Below are 22,267 nucleotides of genomic sequence, written 5' to 3'. Positions count from 1 at the left end.
TTTTTCCACCCCCTTGTCATTATACAATAGGCTATCGCTTCCAAAAAATCATCGTTTCAAACATGGTAAGTTGTTTTTGTGTTATATTTAACGGGGTTGTGTCGGCGACGAGCGGCCTGTGGGGGAAATGCACATCCGGGACTGTATTTTTCGGAGAAGTCATAATATTTTATGAATCATAACTTGTTATGATGTGGGAGCGCGCGTGGCGTGCAACAGGTCGCCGTACAGTAGCGGGGACGCGCATCCCACCGCCGTATTTTGCGCTTGTTTCCAAACATCGGTGAAATAAACGTCCGGCCGTCGTACACGCGATCATATTGGCAAGATGGCACGAAAAATACGAATGCGTTGTTGGCACAATAGAGTTCTGGTTTTAAAAAAAAACAAACAATGATATTCTCTGTTGTGACTATTTGATAACTATTCGAGTTCGCACTTCTATGTCTTCGATAAAATATGATTGATGACGCAATCGCACGCATGTTTATAGCCTAATGATTTTATTTTTTAATCCTTGCATATTGTTCGGAAATCACAGCTTGGTTTGCAAAAGACAAGTGTCCATAGGCCCACCACAGAAATTACATGAGCCCGTGTGTTAAACTGTCTGTTATATTAAACTAATTGGATTTCCACTGCCCAACAATGGAGGGCCTATTTTAAATAATTCAGACTCAAATCGTCACCTGGTTTCAGAAAATGATTCGGATTTTGTGTTCGTGCATTTTTCTTATTCTGTCCAAGCTCCAGAGAGACGGAGAGGAGGTGGAGAGGTGTTTGAGGGGGTGTCACAGGGCCCGGGTGAAAAAATGATTTTTCTCCTCACTGTGTCTTTCTTTCACTACCTCTCTCCACGTGGTAAGCAGTCGGGATGAGAGTGAAAAGGGAGCATTGTGCCTCCAGTCAGTGGCCTTATGTGTTGGAGAGGCTCTGAGAGGGTGATGTTCACTCAGCTGTGCCCCCTCAACGCCATTGTTGCAAATTCCACCTCGTTTTCGGTCGCTCTGTTTACTGAGCTCACACAGGAGCCTGTTTTAGAGGTGGCGGGAGCATCGTCAAAAATCCCACACATACCACACACCTTGAATGGACTCGAATAGGTGTGTGTGTATGTGCGAGATGGTGGCCTGTGACAATATGTTTAACAGAAGTCATTTAACCCGAGCTTTGGCTTTTGCGCCCACCTGTGCGCACAGTTTCCCTCTGTTACGCACAGACAGACAGAGATCAGTGAGTATTATGTTTTATACAGATTCGTATCAGCGATCGAAAGCTCGTGGAAAAAAGGCCATTATGTGATGAAATTGAGCGTCAGTGTATGAGGGTTTACTGAAGAGAGGCAGTGGACTCTTGGCTCAAAAGAAGGGGTGTTCACTCGCCATTTGAATGCAAAGTAGTGGATGAACAAGTGAGCTGTGTGTGTGTGTGTGTGTGTGTGTGTGTGTGTGTGTGTGTGTGTGTGTGTGTGTGTGTGTGTGTGTGTGTGTGTGTGTGTGTGAAGAAGAGAAGGAGGGCCAACGGTGAGTTTTGAGAAAAGGGAAACTTGTTGAGAGAAACTGTCACACATGCCTCTTTGGCACTTTAGTTCTCTTTTTCTTTTCTCTGCACCACAATGCCACCAACATGGACCCACTTTATTGAGACTAATCCACACGGAGCATCCAGTTTCACATTTTTGGAGATGATACTGAAGTTTTTCTTTATTTTTTTCCTCGTGAAGTAATTTTAGATACCTACTTTTTGCAGTGTGCAGGGAGACAGAATAAAACTTGTGTGTTGGCCAATGCGCCCCTGCGTCGGTCCCGTCCTGCAGAAGCATGTCCCGTCGGAAACAGAAACGACCCCAGCAGCTTATGAGCCTGACCCCCGGTGCCTGTCGGATACTTGAGCATGGTGAGAATTAGACTATGTATTAAAAGAGTATTGGTTATGGAGTAGGATGGGACTCACACTGGGTGGAAAGTTTAAACTTTAAAGTGACTTGTCCATCTTATTTTATGTTATATTTACTCTACTGAACAAACACAGGACTTAAACTGATGCTTTAACCTTTTGCACTATTGTTAATTTGTAAAAACCTCATGTGGGAAATTGTAGTTTTTGAATTTGAACAGAAATTTTTACTTACTACTTGTTTTTAAAATGTGTCATTGTTTGAATCAACTCTTACCAGAATCATTAAACAGTTAAGTTTAATTTGTATTTAAATGGGAGGCTATATTTAGGTGAATGCTCAGAAACTAAGGCCTGTTGGAATTACTGACCTGCAAAGTCTTTAATTCATTCTCCGTGGTTGCAGCCATTAGCAGCTTTCTTTGCCCCGTAAAACCCAACTGTCTTCACTCCTCCTCACTGCCAGGTTCAAAGAGACAGACCACCCAGAACGTGGGTATATACAGTAAACCCACTCACAAAATATCTGTGGGAACAAGTATACATAGTGATTTAAAAAAAAAAAAAAAAAAGTTTGGTCGAAGCAAAAGGATGAGCATGAGGAGGTGAACTTAAAGGAAACTTTGAGGCACTGAATAAGGTGTTCTAACCGCAACAGCATTAGACCCCATTGTCCCCTTTCAGCTTTGTTGCCGGGCACTGAAGCATGAACATACCCACGAAGAAGTGTGTATGTGACTGTGTGTGTGTTTGTGTCTGTCCGTCCACTCCAGTTACAGGAATAATCCCCACCGTGTGTCATAAAACTGTAGCAGCTGTAAGTTCCGTATGTGCATGAGCGATCTCGATCTTGTGCGTACAATGTTATCACCCACCCCTTTTCTTTTCTTTTTTTTTTGCAGCTGCGTGTTGTGCATTGACAGCTATACTGTGTGCATGTGCTTTCACTTCTGTCCCTCTCTGCTTTTCCTGAGTTAAGTTAGCGTGGTGATGGTCTGCCAGTCATCATGTCTGTCTGCAGGGCTGTTTGTTTTCTTTGCACGCCACCTCTCTTCCTCTGCCTGGCCCTAAACCATATCAGGAATGTGACCCCAGAGTGTGTAAGGTCAAGTCTGCCAGCCAATCAGGCTCCCAGTACAGTGTCCAGTACCCAACCAGGCCCTAACGTTTAGCACCTCGTTGGGTTAGTGGGGGGATGGGCGCCTAAGGAGATGAAAGAAAGACAGATTGAATGGAGGAAGAAAGGAAGAGAGGGAGGCAAGGATGGAAGAGTGTCTTAGTGTGTGGATGTGGCTTCTCTTTTATTTGGGTGGGTTGGGTGAGGGGTGAGGTAAAGTCCATTGTCTTGTGCATGTTGCCCTGGAAACAAGGTAGGCTCCTTTATGGGTAAGCAGTATATTTTTGCAGACCAGTGGAATCTGTCTGTGTGTGTGTGTGTGTGTGTGTGTGTGTGTGTGTGTGTGTGTGTGTGTGTGTGTGTGTGTGTGTGTGTGCGCTCAAGCATGTGTGCCTTCATGCATCTGTTTGTGTGTGGCGACAGTGGTGAGGAGGCCACAGTTGATGAGGATAGACAGGACAAAGGGGAAAAGAAAGCAGTGGAGAATGATAAGGTGGTGGAAATCCACCCCAGAGGTTAAAAGTCACCTGAATGCTTCCATTTCCTCGACAGCATGAAGTCGCCAAATTACATCCTTTACTTCTCACCGCTAGTTTTTGTTAGTGGTTATTAAGTGAAACGTAGGTTATTAATTAAAGTTGTTGATGGAAAAAAGATTTGAACAATTATGTTAACCCTGATTTTTTTTCCGTCACTATAAATAATGATGAAATTACATTTAGATTTTCTCCTTTTTAATTTCTCTAGATGAACTCTCGGCAGTGAAGTCGCAGTCTGCTCCATTTATCCAGGATTCTCCCTTGTGTTCTCCATCTTCTTCTTCTCAAAGCTTGCAGCTGCTCCTTGCTCTCCGTTCATCTTTCAAGGGGTCTCAGGCCCCCTCTCTACCCACTGAGGGTCCAGCGTTATCTAGTTCACCGAGCCAGCCCTCCCACCAGCCCCTCAAAGACCCGCAGCCCTCCCTCTCACCTGACTGCCCTCAACATCCACCTGAGCTCCAGCTGTCTGGCCGCAGTCCGACGTCATCTGCAGGTGCCCTCGTCCACCCGTCCCGAAGTGCACACATGGCCTCTCCAAAGTTGGGGCTGTCAGCCACCACCACCACATCTTCCTCCTCCTCCTCATCCTCTGCCTCCCTATGTCCTCCACCACACCCCGGAAGCCCCAGCCGCGTGCCCGAGGGCCCCCCAAGCCCCGTTACTCCCACCCCAAGCCCAGGAGTGACATCTGCCTCAGCCGCACCGTCTAGAGCCCAGCTGAGCATCGCTCTGATCCTGGAGGAGCTGCGGGTGCTGCAGCAAAGGCAGATCCACCAGATGCAGATAACGGAGGAGATCTGTAGACAGGTGCTACGCCTTGGTGGAGCCTCCTATACCATAGAGGCACCCTCCCAGCATCTCCTCCCTTCCTTGCCTCAGCTCTGCTTGGAAGGCAGCAAGAGGGCAGCCAGCCCAACTACTCAGCCAACTCCACCTCAGCCTTCCACTTCTGTAGCTCCTCTCCTGGCATGTTTCTCCTCCCTGCTCCCCTCTCAGGCAGCCAACAAACCCACAAAGGCGAGCAATTCCTCATCTCAAATCCTGCAGCCCCACAAGCCCCAGACAGAAGGGACGGGAGGGACTTCAGGGGCTCATGGTTATCTGGGGATGAGCTCTCAATCCTCAGCTCCCTCCACCTCCTCCTCTGCTACCATCTCCATGGCTTCCTCCAACTATCCACTAGCCCTGTCTTTAGCTCTTCCCAACCGCTATCTTCATGAGAAGTCTCCAAACACCACTTCAGTTAGTGGACACAGTGGCCTGTCCTTCCTAAACTCATCCCTCTCCACATCAGTATCTATTGTCCCAAACTCCCAGCATGCTCTGCAGTCTGTCTCTGGAGGAGGAGACTCTTCCCCTTTACCCAGCTCCGCCAATGCTGGCCGCCTCCAGCATGCCTGCCGCTTTTGCGGAAAGATGTTCAGCAGTGACTCCGCCCTGCAGATACACCTGCGCTCTCACACGGGGGAACGACCCTACCAGTGTCCAGTGTGCCTCAGCCGCTTCACCACACGAGGCAACCTCAAGGTGCACTTCCTACGCCATCGTGAGCAAAACCCGGAGCTGTCACTCTCACTCCTGCCACCTTCTTTGTTTGGGGTAGCGTTAGGGGTCAGCGGGGGATCAGATATGGGACAGACCATGAGCAGTGGTAGCAGTGGTAGTGGCGTGAATATGATTCAGAAGAAGCGAAAAAGCAGGCCTGACGATGAAACGTGTGGAGATAATTTGGAGGTCAGCGGCACCAGTACTAGCTTTTCTCTGGGGGCCTCCGGAGGATCTGCCCCTTCCACCTTACCCCTGCCCCCTACTGTGGATCTGGCATTGATTTCCCACTCCCTCCTGCAGCTGAATAGGGCCGCAGCTGTAGCCGCTGCGGTCTCTATCGCCTCTGGCTCATCCCACTCTTCCTCCTCCTCTTCAGCCTCCACCTCCTCTCTGGCTTCCTCCCTCCTCTCGAACCCTTCTTTGTCTTCGTCTTCCACCATCACAGGATTATTCAAGGGTGCCAAGCAGCAGCACTTTGATGAGAACACTCCCCCTCATGCCCCAATGCTTTCTCCTGCAGCTTACTCCCAGCTAGCCCACCTGCCTAAGTTCCTTTTCCCATCTGTCTCCACTTCTTCCTCTACCCCTGCTGCACACTCATCCCTGTACAACCATCCAGCCTTGGGCTTGCTACGCACCCCGCTACCCTCCACTGCGGGCTCTCTCCAACTTGCTTCTTCCAGCCATTCTCAGCTCTCCTTCCCATTCTCTTCCTTTCCCAAAGTCCCAGGTCCATCCACCACCACTCCATCCTCCCTGGCTTCCTCCACTCCTACATCTGAAACCTCCAAGCTTCAGAGGCTGGTGGAGAAGCTAGAGAAGGCTCCTCCCAGCTCCTCTTCTTCATGGACGTCTTCCTCTACTTCCGCCTCCATGCTGGAGATGTTATCTAGCGGTACCACTACCTCTTCAGCAAGTTCAGCCAACAGTCGTTTCACAAATGCCAGCACTTCTACCACCTATGTCATGGCGTCCCCACCATCTTCTACTCTTACCACTTCTGTTTCAAACTTCACCCATGAGATGGTTGCTGCCCTGGGCATGAGCACCAATGGAGCAGGTGCCATGGCGGGAGGCATGCTACCATCACTGAATATCACAGGTCCAGCTGCTAACCTGGCAACCAATCAATGTGGGGTGTGTCTACGGGTACTGAGCTGTCCCAGAGCGCTGCGTCTGCACCAGGCTACACACCTTGGAGAACGCCCTTTTCCATGTAAGATATGTGGACGGTCCTTCTCGACCAAAGGCAGCCTGCGGTCACATCTGGCCACCCATCATGCCCGACCACCAAATGCACGTGTCCAGAACTCTTGCCCGCTGTGCCAGCGTAAGTTCACTAATGCCCTTGTGCTCCAGCACCACATCCGAATGCACCTCGGCGGACAGTTGCCCCCGGATGGCACAGAGGACTCTGCACATGCGTTGTCCGCCGAATCTGATGCTAAACCTTTGTCACAATCTCAATCCCAGTCCTCTGACCCAAATATTGTCTCTAGTAAAACACCTCCTGGAGCTGGTCACTCCAAGAGCCCCGCCCCAAGCTCACAATTTCAAACTCCAGCAGCTGGCTCGGCCCCTGTTTCTAGCAGTATGAAATCGGTTGATTTAACCAAAAATCCCAGCAAGTCTGCATCCTGCAGCCCAGACCCAATCCCCCCCTCTGACCTTAGTCCTGACCCCTTCATGAATCCCACCACACAAACTCCACCACCAGGCAGTGCAGACCCTCCTGTCCTTTGCCTCAGTGCCCCCTTGCCAGCCTCCCAGCAGACAGATGAAGGTTCCCCGGTCGGCGAAGACAGCCAAGTTGAACAAGTCAGTGCTGAAGTCCACCTTCCTAAATCCACCCCATCACCAATTTCTTCCACTGTTACCAAAACCACAATGTCACCTAAAGCTATGGTAGTGGACTGTGGCGAGGATGAAGCATCTACCTCCTCTGATGCCTTCCTTGGCTCCGGCTCAAACCTGGAGGACTTACAAAGCACACCTGCCCTCGGTGCCCCCTTTGTTTACGCCTGTCCCAGTACCTCCTCTAACCCCACCTTGAGCCAAGATGTTCCTAATGTTAATGAAACGACAACCTTGGAGTCAGACTCACTCTCCCCAAGGCCCCAATCACCAGAACCCATGGAAGAAGACAAAGATCTGTCTCCTCCACCAGCAACACCAAAGGAAGACCCAGCGACTGTGCCTGACGACGATCCCAAAATGACGTCCAATTTGGAGACGGCAGAAACTACTGGTGCTGAAGTAGGTGGTGCATCACAGAAAACTACCACTTTCGTAAGGGAGACACGTCAGAGCTTTCATTTTGGTTCCTACCGGAGGGAAGACCGGGTGGAAGGCGTTAAGATTAGCGGATTAGCTCCAAGTGAAGCACTGGAGGCTTCTGTCCCCATCAGCCTTGCCCCAACCCTGCCATCTCCGCTGTCTCGTCCCGAGAAGAAAACCTACTGCTGTGCTGAGTGTGGAAAAGAGTACGCGAGCCGCAGTGGACTGAAGGTGAGGGAAAAAAAATCACATGGTATAAGAAATTATTTCTATTGATAAGATGTATGGATATGTTGGCAGAGTTATTGTTGAAACAGTATTTAGCAGCTTTAGTACAGAACTAGACTAATATTTCAACATAATGAGTATTTTCATCATGAAACATGAAGAAGACTCAGACTGTGTTGAAATATTAGATCATGTGTCACCATAAAGAAAAAAGATGCATGCTCCAGTTATATGTTGGACTAATATACCCATGGATTTTACGCAACAGTACGTTATATTTGGGGATGTTTGATAGTTATAGCTTTCCTAACCTTTATCCTAATATGATCTGGATGATGAATAGAATACTTTTAATCCTCAGGGCCACATGAAGCACCATGGCATAGTAACCAAAACATCACGTCCGCCAGCCCGGAGTAGCCGTTCCTCTGCTGACCAACTTCCTTCTTCCACATCTATGACTTCCTTGAACATTCCTGCCACCAGGAGCTCAGCGGGCTTCTGGAACCAGTACCAAGCCTTCCTGAACACCAGTAACGAGCCAAACGACGACCCGCCTTCTGGACCCCATGGAGAGAATGAGTCGGCAAAGTCACCCGTTCGATCTCAGACGGATCCGAGAGTTTCCGAAGCCGGGGAAGAGTCCAGTGAAGGGTCGTAACTCAAGTCCACGTGATTGGCTGGATGATGTTTTGGTGTTTTCAATCAATGTTTACCTTTTGGTGAAGCTGTTTGGACTTTTGCGTAGTACTGCTTCCTTAACACATTTCAAGTAGCCCGTCAGTTTGATAGAGTAATTATGTTTGTATGTGAAAGTTGTGAGTCAATCAGCTTGGTCTTGTGTTAAAAAAAAGAGACAGCTATTGTACAAATACAGATAAAAATATTCAACAAGTAACAAAGTGAGTCTAGTCATGGCTGGATTTGTTAAAAAAAAAAAAAAGTGACACTACCTTTGTCTGGCTGAAGTCCTTAATAGTTTGAAGCACAGTCTAATCTAATCTATGTTTGGATATGAAGAAAGAGTTTTCCTGTTGTATTAGTGTTTCATACCAGACATGGGCCAAATAATTCACAGTAATTGTTTGAACTTACCACCAGGCCCAGCTGGGAAACGTTTACCGCATTTGAACAATTCTGATGCTTGTTAATGAGTCACCACAAGGTATACTGAAAGAATAGTTTTAAATAATTTTATGTCATTTTGTGTCATCCGTACTCATGTGTTGTGCCATGCACCAAATCTGATCCAAATGGCACCAAAGGAGGCTCAAGCTAACCAAAAGAAAATTTCTTTGCAAATGCTACGACCTAGGTTCGGTTCACCTCTAGCGGATTCTTTCCTTCAGTTACAGAGAGAAGAAATTAGCTAAGCAAAACTAAATTGCGCATTGAAGGGGCAAACCAGGCCAACAATATAAATGTTTTTCTGTGGGGAATAGTACGTCTTTTGTCCCCCATCCTGTGATTCAGATAAACTACTTGCTCATGTCATTGTGGTTTACTTTCCACTATATTGTCCTGTCAAACCAGAAGCACAACTGCAGTGTTTGTGAACCCAGTGAGGACATGGTCTTTTGTGTGACCTTTGACCTTCGGCTTTGTGAATATTATGATTGTTGTTTGGTCCAAACGTATTATCTGTAACACTATTTTCAATTACTAAAGTTACTAAAACTTTTAAGTTACTATATATATCAGAAGTCTATGTCTGTTTGTTGTAAGCTGTACATTCAATATATCCGTATTAAAAAACAATTTGGAAAGAAAGTCTTGCTCTGTCTCGTTTAAGACAATTAACTGGTGGTTTTCCATGAACGCAGCATGCATGCCTGCAGGCAGCTGCGTCTGGTCCCAACTGCCTTGATCCCAAACATGCAGATGTCATCGATCCCTCCCAAGACAATCGAAACTCTCCTCTTTTGTGTGGCATCAACCAAGAGGACGAGGGGAGTGGAGGAAGCCAGCTGTCTTTCCTCAGCCGTGGCCAGCACAACAGCTGAGCTGCAGGACGCGTGCATATAACGTAGGTTACAGGAAATGTTTGAGTTTTAAAAGACTTTTACTCTGTGTGTGTAAACCTGTGTCCTGTGTGCACGTGTGCACATAGAGCCGTTAGGCATCTTTCCCACAAGCAGATGTCTATGTGATGTGAATTACCATGAACAAATGACACGAAGTGATTAGACATGTGCACGTGGCGGTCTACAGCTGCGATCTGAAACCAAGCCAACACTAAACAGAACAAAGTTTCTACTCTTAAAGAGAGCAGGAAGCAGCAAAGACAAAGCCAGTCTAAGGCATGGATGAAAGAGTTTGTATGCCTCCTGTGATTTGTGACTATTTAAATGTATGCACAATGTGTGCATTAGAGGGCGCAATTCCCCTTTTTTCCTTAACCCTAACTGTACTGATAAATCCTAAAAAAATTACCACATCTTAAAAATATTCCTATAGAAACTTCAAATGTGAGTCCAAAATCGTTTTAGCTACATAATGTGTCGAGGAGTTTGTCATTGAGCGCACTCTCTTCTCTGTAAATACTAACATCTTCATGCATTTTAGGGAGCATTAAGGCATTTAATCATCGCCTAAGGACAAGGGGTAACCGTGCCAAGTCTAATGCCAAGGTCACCAAGTTGATTCCAGCCCTCCATGTCAGAGGGGCGGGCTGATTTAGGAGGGGGAGGTTTACAACCCTCTACTTTCCAGCTAAAGGTCTCCGGGGAGTATCAAACTACCACGTCTGCAGCAGGGAGAGAGAAGGGAAGAGGAGAGGGGATCAAAATAAGCCGACTGGAGGATAGGACAGAGAGAGGACAGCGAGGAGTTAAGACTGCTTCATGAAAACAAAGTCGGCTGCAACATCTGGAGCAAAGCGCGAGCCGAATTTGGACATTAAGTACGCACAGCCTGCAGCTCCAGAGCCCCCCTCTCTGACTTCCTGCTTCCAGCAACGTCCGATAATTTGGTTAAAATTCACCAAAGCGCGAGAAGAATGCACAGACCGGACAAATACCTATCGTGGTTTAAGTAACAAGTAATAAGCTGCAGAGACTCACTGCTGCACATCTTCGGGAAAACTTTTTGCGCTTTGCGCCAAGTCGGTCTCGGTTGCGCCAAGGACTTTCGTTTATGGGATAAGTTTTCACAGATAATGTTTTGACAAATAGCGAGGGGAAGACTGTGAGAAGTGTTACGAGGAGATCTGCCACACAGATCTGTTTTTTTTTGTTTTTTTTTTTTTACTGTTTTTTGGAGAGTCAAGTGATGGCACTGGAGCTGAAATCGCTTGTCCTACTGCTGCTGCTGGCGGTGGTGTGGGAGCTGAGCGCACAGGGAGAGACAGAGCGACAAGTCAATCCAGAGGTGAGGGATAAATCCAGAATACTGGGTTAAAGACAGACAAATAAACCAAGATTTGATGAACACAAGACGGGTAAATAAATCTATAGCAATAAAGTCAGATAAATAAATGCAGAACAGAGGAGTAAAAGCCAGATAAATAAACCCTGAATAAAGGAATAAAGATAAATAAATCCAGACATGAGGAAGAAAGTAAGATAAATAAATCCAGACTTGAAGAATAAAGCAAAATAAAGGACAATGTAAGAAAGCTGTAGGATAAGAGTTAAGAAGATATAGAATAGTTAATTTATGAGTAAACTGAGATATATTCTTCGTATCCATATGTAAGACTGAATGATCTTTCCTGTTACTAATTTGAATAAAAGATTCTCTAATTGGACAGAAGATTTAGTATTTCATGATCCTGCCCATAATGATGTACTTATGTTTTGTTTTACCTTGAACGAAACCAGTACACCATAAGTTAAAACTGTGCATCCGGGATGGAGAATCATTTTCTACATTTGTCTGGTGTTGGCACAGGAACATGGGAAGGGATTTGACCCTGGGTTAGAGGAAGCAGCCCATAATGATGATAGCGCTCATGAAAACACTGAGAAATGCTGAGAGGGCAAAAGCAGAAGGGGAGCAAGAGAAAACGCAAATGAGGAGAAATGCATGAGCTTGTATTGTGGTCGGGGCAGAGACAGAGACAGAGGCAATTTTTGTGGGACTGGAGGTGGAGGGGGGTTGAGAGTTGTGGGTACAGATATATTCAGAGGGATGGGGAGATGTAATTGTTGACATCTGTCCTGAGTTATGGCTCAGCGGACTCGGGCGAGGTGGGTTTTACAATCTGAGAGGTTCTGCAGCATCTCAGCCACGGGCAGCTGTGGAAAAACACTCGCCACAGTTTGAACTCTAGTTCTGTACATTAAAGATTTTCGATAACCCACTAAGATGAAGCACCAGGACTAAGTAGTGTTAAATATAAAAGAGGATTTAGCTTAGATTTCTTTTTTTTTTCTTTTTTTTTTTTGCTCTGATTTGCTCTTTTCTGTACTTTCATGTTTTCCTTTTTTCTTTTTGGTTACATTCTGATCTTTTCTATCTGCAGCATCAGCAAATCCTCCATCCCCACAGTCACTACAGGGTCAGGAAGTTCTGCGTTAATGTCGCAGGAAGTGACTTTGTTATGATAGCCCTACACACCTGTTTCCTTCAGCATCATTAGTAAACACCCTGTGTGTGTGTGTGTGTGTGTGTGTGTGTGAGTCGAGAGACCTAAATGATTTCGTGAGATCACACAGTGGCGCCAAACGTCTCTAATCATCACTATGGAATTATATTTCCAGCTGTGCCAATGGAAGAAAGCTGAGCTAACTCCGCTGACCTACATTAGACCGTCAAATTAAAAGCCCAATCTGTAAAATGTAAACAGAAGAGTCGTCTCACCGCCATAAGTCAAAACACAGGACCTGCCGTCACATTTAAATGTTATTACACAAACTAGCACAACCTGACATTTATATATGTCAATCAATATGTTCTGGTGCTGTTAAAGGTTTGTTTACATCAGTAATACACAAACACCAGAGCACAACAGGCCAAAGAGTAATTAAGAAATACTTTTTAAATTTTTATCTGTAAATTAAAACGTTAAAATACATTCTGTATGTTAGAGCCACTTTAATACAGTAAATCCAGGTAGTGGCTGTTAGCTACTTGGTAAGCAGATTTCAAGGAATGTCTTTAATCAACAATTTGAAGTGTTAATAATCAATAATAATTTAATCCTTAGAGAATAACGTAACACAAAGTGCACGTTTTTCCACAATAAAAAGCATTTTTAATCTCCTGCTGTGACCCATAGTTGTGGCAAAGATTTTTGAGCAAGAAACCACATAAACATAATTCATGTTATAATAACAAACGTCATGGCGTCACTTGAATTCGCAATGCCCCGACTCCTCTTTGTTCCAATTCCAGTACAAGTTCAAAATATTTAATGGAGCAAGCTACGCAGCTTCTAGGCTTCACTGGAGAACATAAATGAGACTGAACATGTTGTGCAGATGTAGCACTTTAAACAAAGTCTGACCCATTTTTTATATCAACAAAAGGGGCCAGTGCGAGAAGCCTAAGAATAAAGAAGGTTGTTCCAGAGCGTAACAGTTAAAAACTGTGAATTGAATGTAGAAACTGAAACGTGGAGATGAGTTACAAGTTATTTTAGACGTTGTAAATAGGTTGAGTCATATATATATATATATATATATATATATATAAATAAAACATTTTATATCATCAGCAGCATCAGCATGTGTAATGTCTTCAAAAGAGAAACTGGAAGTGTTGTCTGGTGAATGAGTTTCAGTTGAAGTGGAAGTTTGGCCTGAAGAACTGTGGAGAGTTTATATTAAGTTAATATTTATTCAGTGATTCACCTCCTCTGTTTTATGATCATCTTAAAAAACCACGGCTTCCTTTGTCTTTATTTTCTTCATTCAGATTGCGGATGTCCGTGATCTCATATTGTTGCCTCCACAAACCCACAAAGTCACCAGTGTCGGTGCAGCTCAGCTACTGAGTAGGATGTTTGTGCTTCAATTAACACCGAGTCTAATTAAGTGAGTGGTTGCATGTTGGTCAGTGTGTCTGTGTCGATGAGATAAACAGTCGGTCACTTCCTGTGGTCTGCGGCGGAGAGAGGAAGTGGGCAGCTGGTTTACCTTGGTGTGTCAGCGGCCACCTGCCTGTTACACGCACACACATCTTCTCCCGTGTGGCCACAGATCTTCTCTTGTGCACACGCACACGGGAATGGCTACAAGCTGAGGTCACTGACTACAAAGCAAGAAAAATGGACATGACATGAGATGATGAAGGCGAGACAGGGAGAACAGTGAGGAGGCTGTTGATGCTTAGAAAGGACGGCATTGTGGCCACGGGAATGATGCAATCTGGGAAAAGAACAGTCGGAAACTGAAGGAATTACCAGCTGAATGGGACAGGGTGTGAATCATAGCCGTCATGCACACATCCTGTGTGAATGTATGTCTCTTCTTCTGCTCCTGACAGGAAGAAGAAAACTGAATTGGTTGAACTGGTAACTTTACAAGTCCCATCTTGTTGTCTGACTAGTCAATTAGAGGAAGGGGGAGAGAGGGGGGAGGAGGAAGGATGGAAGGAGGGGTGCGTACTTTACAGACAAAGCCACATCCTGATGGTCATCAGTGGGTGGCCTGAGGGCAAAGTCCCCCAGGGAAGATAGGAGGTGTTACAGGAAATAAGGTAATACACAGAGTCATTACCTAATTTCCGACATAAAGAAAGCGAGGAGCAAAATTTTAGAGAAATGTCTTTTTTTTTTCTTTTTTTTTTCCAGAGACAAAATCATGTCATTGAGATTTGCTCGGGATTGACTTATTAGTCAAATGATACTGGCAGAGACGCGTGTTTTTCCACTCTTGTTTCACCAGGTCTTATTGTTGTTGGCCAGAGAGGGGTTGTTTTAATAGACAGCAGCTGGGGATTACACACAGACACTCACACTCACACTCACACACACACACACACACACACACACACACACACACACACACACACACACAAACACACGCTCTAGATGTGTGCTGAGGAGCCGGGGGGGAGGTTTAGAGATGTCCTAAATGTCTTCCTAAAGGAACAGCACAAGCTTCAGGCAAACGTTCCTACAGCGAGAAAGAGTTAAAAAGGTTTGGTTTTAATGCGTTGCACTTAATGTACCTACGCACACAAACTCCCTCACACAACCACACAACCACACAGAAATCACACGCTAACAGCCAATAACTGCTGCTACAAATGAATTGGGAGCTATAATTTCATACGTTTATGAATCATCTGACATAATAGTGCAGCTCTCTGGACAGAGTGAGTGGATGTGTAATGAGGAGCTGTGTGTGTGTGTGTGTGTGTGTGTGTGTGTGTGTGTGTGTGTGTGTGTGTTGTATACCCAGCATGCATCAGTTGGACTCCCATCGCTGTTGACCAGAGTTTCTTTCCATTGGCCCTCACCGAACGGAACAACTGACTCTCTTTCTTTTCTGAAACGCAATCCCTCCTTCTCCTTTTCTCATCCTATGTAAAATGAGCGCTCTGCCCACTGACATCCATAGCAACCGCTGTTTGATTCTCTGTAGATCTTCCATTAAACAATAAACTCACACCGCCGCGTACGAGCGAGCTGCGCCCTTGACCTCAAAATCCTGGGTTGGACTTACTGAAAGTCCCTTTGCTCTGTGCTTCTCTCTGTCCGACTGCTCGTAATCAAGAAATCAAGACTGACTTCGACCCTAAAAACGCTTCCATACAGCAGTTTAAAGTCTCTTACATCCCAACCGTAGACTCTGTACCCCAGCGCTAACGCAGGGTAGCATTAGTGTAGCTCAACTAATTCAGAGAAATGAATTGAATGAAAACAACATCTCTCATATCAGCTGTAAGTGAAAAAACAAAAAGTGCGGAAAAATAGCGAGCAAGCAGAGGATTAAAGTTAGCCAAGAGTGATGGATAAGCAGCTGTACTAGTTAGCTCTAAGTAAGGGATAAAAAAAGGAAATGTAATGGTTAAACAGTGGAGATGGTTAGAAAAGCTGAATAAGTATGAATCACGTGAGTTCATCTGTGTGTGTGTGTGTGTGTGTGTGTGTGTGTGTGTGTGTGTGTGTGGGGGGCGTCTGGGAACCACTGGTCTACATCAAAAGCTTGAAGTCATCTCCTATGCCACTGTAAATAGTGACCATTTCCTCTTCCTGCTGCCGCTTTAGTTACTCAGCCCATTAGTGTGGTCAAAAATAGTCGAGTGTGACGGTGAATAAGACTTTGTCAAGTCACCTGAGGGACTCGTGAAAGAGGCGCGAGGGGCCTTATAGTTAAAACAAGTGTTCGGTGTCATTCAACAGCAGCCTTTTGACTGAGCTCAGGGCAGAGGGAGGAATCTGTACGAAAGAAAACAAAGTGAATGTGTCAAATCAGGCCTTAAAAACCCCCTTTCTTATATTCACAGTGAAATACATCCAGGTCTGAGACGCTAAAGTTTAACTTCAGGAGAGGGAAACCGACGTTAATAATTATTAGAAGACCCACAAACTGCAGGAGCCTCATTATGACTCTTAATTACAACCTTTAGATGTAACTAGCCTCCATCTTTCCCTCCTCGCCGCTCCTCTCTTTCCCGCTTGTGTGGATGTGCTGTAACAGTGGCAAACAGTGAGTCTTTATGTGTCCGCTGAGAGCTGCATGGGTGAGTCAGAACCAGAAAGGGCTCATTCAGGGGTGAAGTCTAAACACTGAGACCTCCATGTCTCCAGAAGACAGAGAGGGAGAGATTAGACCTTCAAGAGCTTCCCGAGCTGCCATTCACTGCTGCCCAAGCTCGAGTGCAAGGCTGGATAACCATCAGGGCTTTTTCACGCAAGTATCATCAGGCGTAAACCTACAGACCTGAGCACGTATTTAGATAATCTATGTTTGCTTCAGTGGAAAAGAGACGTGTTTTTACCTTCGTTGTATTCAGTGACTATTAGCAACAGATAAACAGGAATAATCTAGTGGCTCTGGGTGTGGTTGTTCATAAGTATTTACCCTCAAGTCTCTGGGTTTTCCATAAGAGAGGGATGAAGGAGAAGAGAGAAGGGGAGGAGTGACGAGGCGAAGACAGAGACATGGACGTGGGGGAAGAGTTTGTCTTTGAGGTTTGGATGCGACTCGGAAGAAATTCCCAGTTAAATTACTGACTGACGCTGCTGCTTGACTGGAGACATTGGCTGAGGTTGCCCAAGGCCTGAGTCTCACCCTGGGACACTCCCTACCTTCCTCTCTTCTCTCTTACTCGCCTTCTCAGCACATACACCCTCTACCACTGTGGCTTTTCCAAACTACACAAAATGTAGAATCATTATAATAATAGATCACATCAAGTTCTACCGTGCAAAGGAAAAAAAAAACTCACTCTCCAAAAAAGTCACTGTTAAAAAACTTTAATCGGTCGAGTTTATACTGTATCCAAACAATAAAACACATCCTAAAAGTGCATTACACGCTCACAAAGTGACTGTGTGCAGCAGAATATCAAAGTGGTCTCAGTTTTCACTGCACTCACAATAGCCTCAGTGTTATTTTTCAGCTCTAGTTCGAGAGGGAAAGAGTTGAGGAGAAGCTGTGTGGGAGAGGTGCGGCACGAAGCCGCTGGCACCGATCCAGATGTCAAACCAGCACCGCAGCGAAATGGGTTTCCAGGGGAAAGTAAGGTCAATCATAGCGGAGGCTGAGGGATCCGGATCACCGAAGAACTCGGTGACCATCGTAATATGTGCTCGAAAATGGTTTAAACAAACGCTTTCATCATGTACAAACTCAGTGACTTTAGTTATAACCATCACAATCTGCAACAAGTGGCCACAGGATAACGTCAATGTTGAAACTGAAGTTAATCTTTAACTCTGTGAGGGGGATTTCCTCCTCCAGTTTCTGGTTTTTTATTGAAACCTAAACTGGCTTTGTTTGAAGTTTTTCTAGGGGCTTAAACTTGGCAGTGTTCTTTCATGTTGACCTGAGCTTCAATTAAGTACGGTGCTCGCTGGAGAGCCGAATGTTGATGGTTGAATAGCTTTTGTGTGTAGTCATTAAATGGAGACGTGCCAGGTGCTTGAAACTGATGTTGCTCTCGCTGGCTACAAGGCAGCAAAACACAGAGAGACATTATTTAAGAGCTTATTTTCGCTGTCAGTGAGAAATGTGTTTTTTGCTGCGAGCGCGCAAAAAACATCCTGAACTTGTTGTCACTGCATCTGATAGTCAACATCATACCAGACAGTTGGTTTATCCTGAATCACCAACAAACATCAGGTGACTTAGGAAGCGTTTTTGTGTCTGTCTCTAATTTAAACTTGTTTTCTTTCTACATACTGGAGTTTCCTTTTGACTCATTTTGCAATGCTTCTCCTTTTTTTTTTTTTTTGCTTTGCTCCTCAGTCATGGCTGCAGCAGTATGGTTACCTGCCCCCGGGGGACCTGAGGACCCACGCCCTCCGCTCCCCTCACTCCGTCTCCTCAGCCGTCGCTGCCATGCAGAGGTTCTACGGCCTCACCGTCACCGGCACCTTCGATGACAAGACCGTCGAGTGAGCATCGTCAAACAGCTGCACTCTGCACGGAGCTTGGCTCAAACTAACAAAAGCTACTTTTTTTTTATTTTACCTTGTTGTGAGCGGAGTTATGTCTTGTGTCTGGCAGGGCCATGAGGCGGCCGCGCTGCGGAGTGCCAGACAAGTTTGGTGCTGAGCTGAAGAGCAACCTGAGGAGGAAGCGATACGCCATCCAGGGCCTGAAGTGGAACAAGAATGAAGTCACTTTCTCGTGAGTCAACAGCGATGCATCTGCAGAGGCATGAGGGAATAGGACTTGAAGCTATTCTTACACTATGATTAGTGTGATGCAATGTCAGAAAACCCAAACTATATTGAGCAACTGAAAATGTTTTCCTATGAAGTGAAAATTACTCTTTTCTTTACCCCCCCCACCCCCTTTCGTAAACACTCTCCAGTATACAGAACTACACCCCAAAGGTGGGTGAGTACGAGACCCATGAGGCCATCAGGAGGGCCTTCAAGGTGTGGGAGAGCATCACCCCTCTCCATTTCCGGGAAATCCCCTACAGTTACATACGGGACAAGGTAGAGGAGTTTGCCGACATCATGATCTTCTTTGCCGAGGGTTTCCACGGCGACAGCAGCCCGTTCGACGGTGAGGGAGGCTTCCTGGCACACGCCTACTTCCCCGGCAATGGCATCGGTGGAGACACCCACTTTGACGCCGCTGAGCCGTGGACGATTGGAAACCGGGATCTGTCAGGTAAGGCCGCGTTGAAACTGATAAACACAACGCAGGAGAAGCTCAAACGGTGGGAGTGACTTTGCATGTTGGGAGTCAGGTTCTGTTTGTTTTGCTGTCCCAAGCGAAACGCAGGCAGCGGCACGTCCAGTCTCGTTCAAGTACATTTAAGGGAGTGAGTCGCCCCCGGGTGATGTTGATATTGCAGAAATGGAGAAGTGTTTATTTCTGGATTGCTGAAAACACACAGCTTTGCAGTGTCAGCTGTTTGAGTCAGAAACACATTTTCACATGACCTGCAGCTGCACATTTTATTAGGTAAGGTAGATTTTTTTTAGGTAATTGCGTGCTTTTGAGTCACTTTAAAATGAGGAAACTCCGGCTGTGTAAATCATAAGGATAAAAATCCTTTCTATTTCACGTCTCCTGCTTTACGCTCATTTTCCAGAGAAAAAAGGTCATTATATCATGTTTTGTGGTTGATATTGTTTCAGGAAATGATGTATTCTTGGTTGCGGTGCATGAACTGGGCCACGCTCTGGGTCTGGAGCACTCCAATGACCCTTCAGCCATCATGGCTCCTTTCTACCAGTGGATGGACACCGAAAACTTCGTACTTCCTGACGACGACCGCCGAGGCATACAGCAACTTTATGGTACGTTATCAACAAAGTCATTGTCCAAACCGCTGTCGGAAAAGGTTGCTGTTCATCTGTTTTGTTTTCTGGTTGTATTGAGCTTGAGGGGCTTTGGTGACACAACGAAAAATCTCATTATAAAACATGAGAAAACTTTCCAATCATGTAAAAAACTGATTATTGTCCAAAACGTAAACTGACTTTTGCTCCAAAGCCCTGCGATACTGTGATACTTCAGTAAGTGCATGTTAAAAACTAAACAACTTCCTTATGTCCTTGTTCACATAGGGTCTGGATCAGGCCCTCAGCCGCCTCCTGTAACACCCCGTTCGCCTTACAACCCGGAGCCCACATATTCGCCGGACAAGCCGCGCTTTGGCCCCAGCATCTGCGACGGACACTTCGACACCATAGCCATCCTTAGAGGAGAAATGTTTGTGTTCAAGGTAAACCCGCCTCACACGGCCGAAGCTTCGATGTAACAGTTCGGCTGTTGGACGGTTTTAAATTCTGTCTCTTTCCCTTCCAGGATAAGTGGTTCTGGCGAGTGCGTAACAACCACGTGCTGGATGGATACCCCATGCCGATTGGTCACTTCTGGAGGGGATTACCCACTCATATTAATACTGCTTTTGAAAGGGAGGATGGGAAATTTGTTTTCTTTAAAGGTGAGTCTGGCCTTAGTATACTGACCCATCAAAGTCATAGTCATTGACAAACAGGCGAAGTCTTGCAGATACGTCATCTGGTTCTGTTTCTGCGTCCGTTTGTTCCCACGCCGCCTCATTCTGTCTGTCCGTCCGTCTCTCCAGGGGACAGGTACTGGGTGTTCAGCGAATCTATTCTGGATTCTGGTTACCCCAAGAATCTGAAGGACATGGGCGCTGGACTTCCCAGAGATCGAATAGACTCTGCTCTCTACTACACACCAACTGGACAAACATTCTTCTTCAGAGCAAACAAGTTAGTCATCTTCATTGCACATGTGTGTGTGTGTGTGTGTGTGTGTGTACGCCGTGAAGAAACTGTTCTGATGTTTATAAAGCAGTGATTCCAAGGAAAATCCATTTGCGTCACGCTCACCGAAAGATACTGTATGTTTAAATGTTGACCTTATAAGGTTCAAACACACCGACTCACTCACCTACCCCGAGTTACAAAACCTGCTTCTCATTTAAACATGAAAACAAACCTTGACTAAACTTTATAGCTTGCTGCGCCTCCCTATATTTAAGCCGTAGTCATTGTTATAAAAAAAGATGCAGCAGTCAGTGATTATCATAGTGCAAACAGCCACCTATATAAACAAAGTCCATGAAGGCACCTCGATTTTTCAGACCTATTGGAGGAGTTTAAGTGTTGCCTCTGTGTAAACAACACTTAAACTCTTGGCTGACCATTTTGTAGCCGGCCAAGCCAACAGGAACACACACGGCGATTCGGAGCAGTGTTTTAAGTTTTGGGGGTGAAGAGCCGGTCGGGTTTCAAGTCAGTCACAACATATCTCAAGTCAAGTCACAATTCCTTAGGACGAATCCAAGTCAAGTCTCACTTCTGTCAGAACAAGTCTCAAGTTACATGTTTTAGGTCAAGTCAAAGTCAAGTTTTACGTCTGTCAAAAGAAGTCTCAAGGCAACAACAAGTCCAGTTCGAGTCAAGTTTAAAGTCGTTCAAGACAAGCCCGAGTCAAGTCAAGTAATTATTCTTTTAGGAAGAGTGTTAAGTTAATCGAGACAAGTCCAAGTTTCCAAGTCAGGTTTCAAGTCTGTCTTTAAGGTCAGTCTTTGAAGGTAAGTCCAAGTCATGTCTCGAACTTGTCAGGTCTCACGTCATTTGAGACAAGTCAAATTCAAGCTTCAAGTAAAGTCTTTGAGGGACGTACAGAGTAAAATCTTAAGTTTGTCAGAGCCACCCTTAAGTCCTTTAAGTCAAGTCTCGAGTCTTTATAATCAAAGTGCATGTCCAGTCTTTCGGGGATCTGAATGTGACCATAAACTCACCGTAGCTGTTGCTCTCTTTACCTTTCCCCTCTCTCTCTCTTTTTTTATTCTTTATTTTAGGTATTACCGTTTCAACGAAGATTCACGATCTGTTGACGATGGCTATCCGAAATCTGTCAGTGTGTGGCAGGGAGTGCCTGACAACATCAAGGCAGCCTTCATGAGCAAAGATCAAGGTATGTTTTCACTTCTTAGTGTGAGCCGATACGTGTAGAAGTTGCTTTTTTTTTTTTTCTTCCTTCTTTCACTTCCGGTTTATTTCTCACGTTTCTCTTCCACCCGTCAGCGTACACCTACTTCTACAAAGCCAACAAGTACTGGAAGTTCAACAACCAGATGATGCGCGTGGAGCCTGGATACCCCAAATCAGCCCTTCGCGACTGGATGGGCTGCCCCAACGAAGACCCCAAGACCGATGGCGGAAGAGGCGGAGGCGGACACGACAAGGACAAGGAGAGGGAGAAAGACAAGGAGCGGGAGGATAAGGACAGAGCTAGAGATAGAGAGAGGGACAGAGAGAGGGAGAGAGAGAGGGAGAGGGAGAGGGAGAGGGAAAGGGAGAGAGAGACGGAGACGGACAAGGATAAGGATACGGAGGTGATCATTATTGAAGTGGATGAGGAAGGAGGGGCAAGCGGTGGAGCTGGGGCAGCGGCGGTGGTGGTGCCGCTGTTCCTCTTAGTGTGTGTGATTGCAACGCTGGCAGCCTTGGTGTTTTTCCGTCGGTACGGTACCCCACGCCGACTCCTCTACTGCCAACGATCTTTACTGGACAAGGTGTAGACGGAGGAGGAGGAGGGAA

At 45.8% G+C, this 22,267-nt stretch overlaps 2 protein-coding genes across 2 annotated transcripts; both read left to right on the top strand.

Annotated features, from left to right (window-relative positions):
- LOC111223847 (sal-like protein 2) lies at positions 1-9,347 on the top strand. The gene is made up of 3 exons (XM_022748135.1): positions 1-65; positions 3,761-7,608; positions 7,967-9,347. Exons 2-3 carry the CDS (start codon positions 4,078-4,080, stop codon positions 8,264-8,266), a joined length of 3,831 nt encoding a protein of 1,276 aa, XP_022603856.1. The 5' UTR covers positions 1-65; positions 3,761-4,077; the 3' UTR covers positions 8,267-9,347.
- Positions 9,348-10,333: 986 nt separating this feature from the next.
- LOC111223843 (matrix metalloproteinase-14-like) lies at positions 10,334-22,267 on the top strand. The gene is made up of 10 exons (XM_022748128.1): positions 10,334-10,974; positions 17,970-18,118; positions 18,231-18,353; positions 18,541-18,848; positions 19,322-19,483; positions 19,754-19,911; positions 19,995-20,133; positions 20,278-20,428; positions 21,526-21,641; positions 21,752-22,267. Exons 1-10 carry the CDS (start codon positions 10,876-10,878, stop codon positions 22,246-22,248), a joined length of 1,902 nt encoding a protein of 633 aa, XP_022603849.1. The 5' UTR covers positions 10,334-10,875; the 3' UTR covers positions 22,249-22,267.

Source organism: Seriola dumerili, unplaced genomic scaffold, assembly GCF_002260705.1.
Source record: "Seriola dumerili isolate Sdu_G_001 unplaced genomic scaffold, Sdu_1.0 BDQW01000116.1, whole genome shotgun sequence".
Classification (NCBI taxonomy): Eukaryota; Metazoa; Chordata; class Actinopteri; order Carangiformes; family Carangidae; genus Seriola; species Seriola dumerili.
The sequence above is the reverse complement of the archived record's forward strand: the minus strand, read 5'-3'. Positions and strand labels throughout refer to the sequence as shown.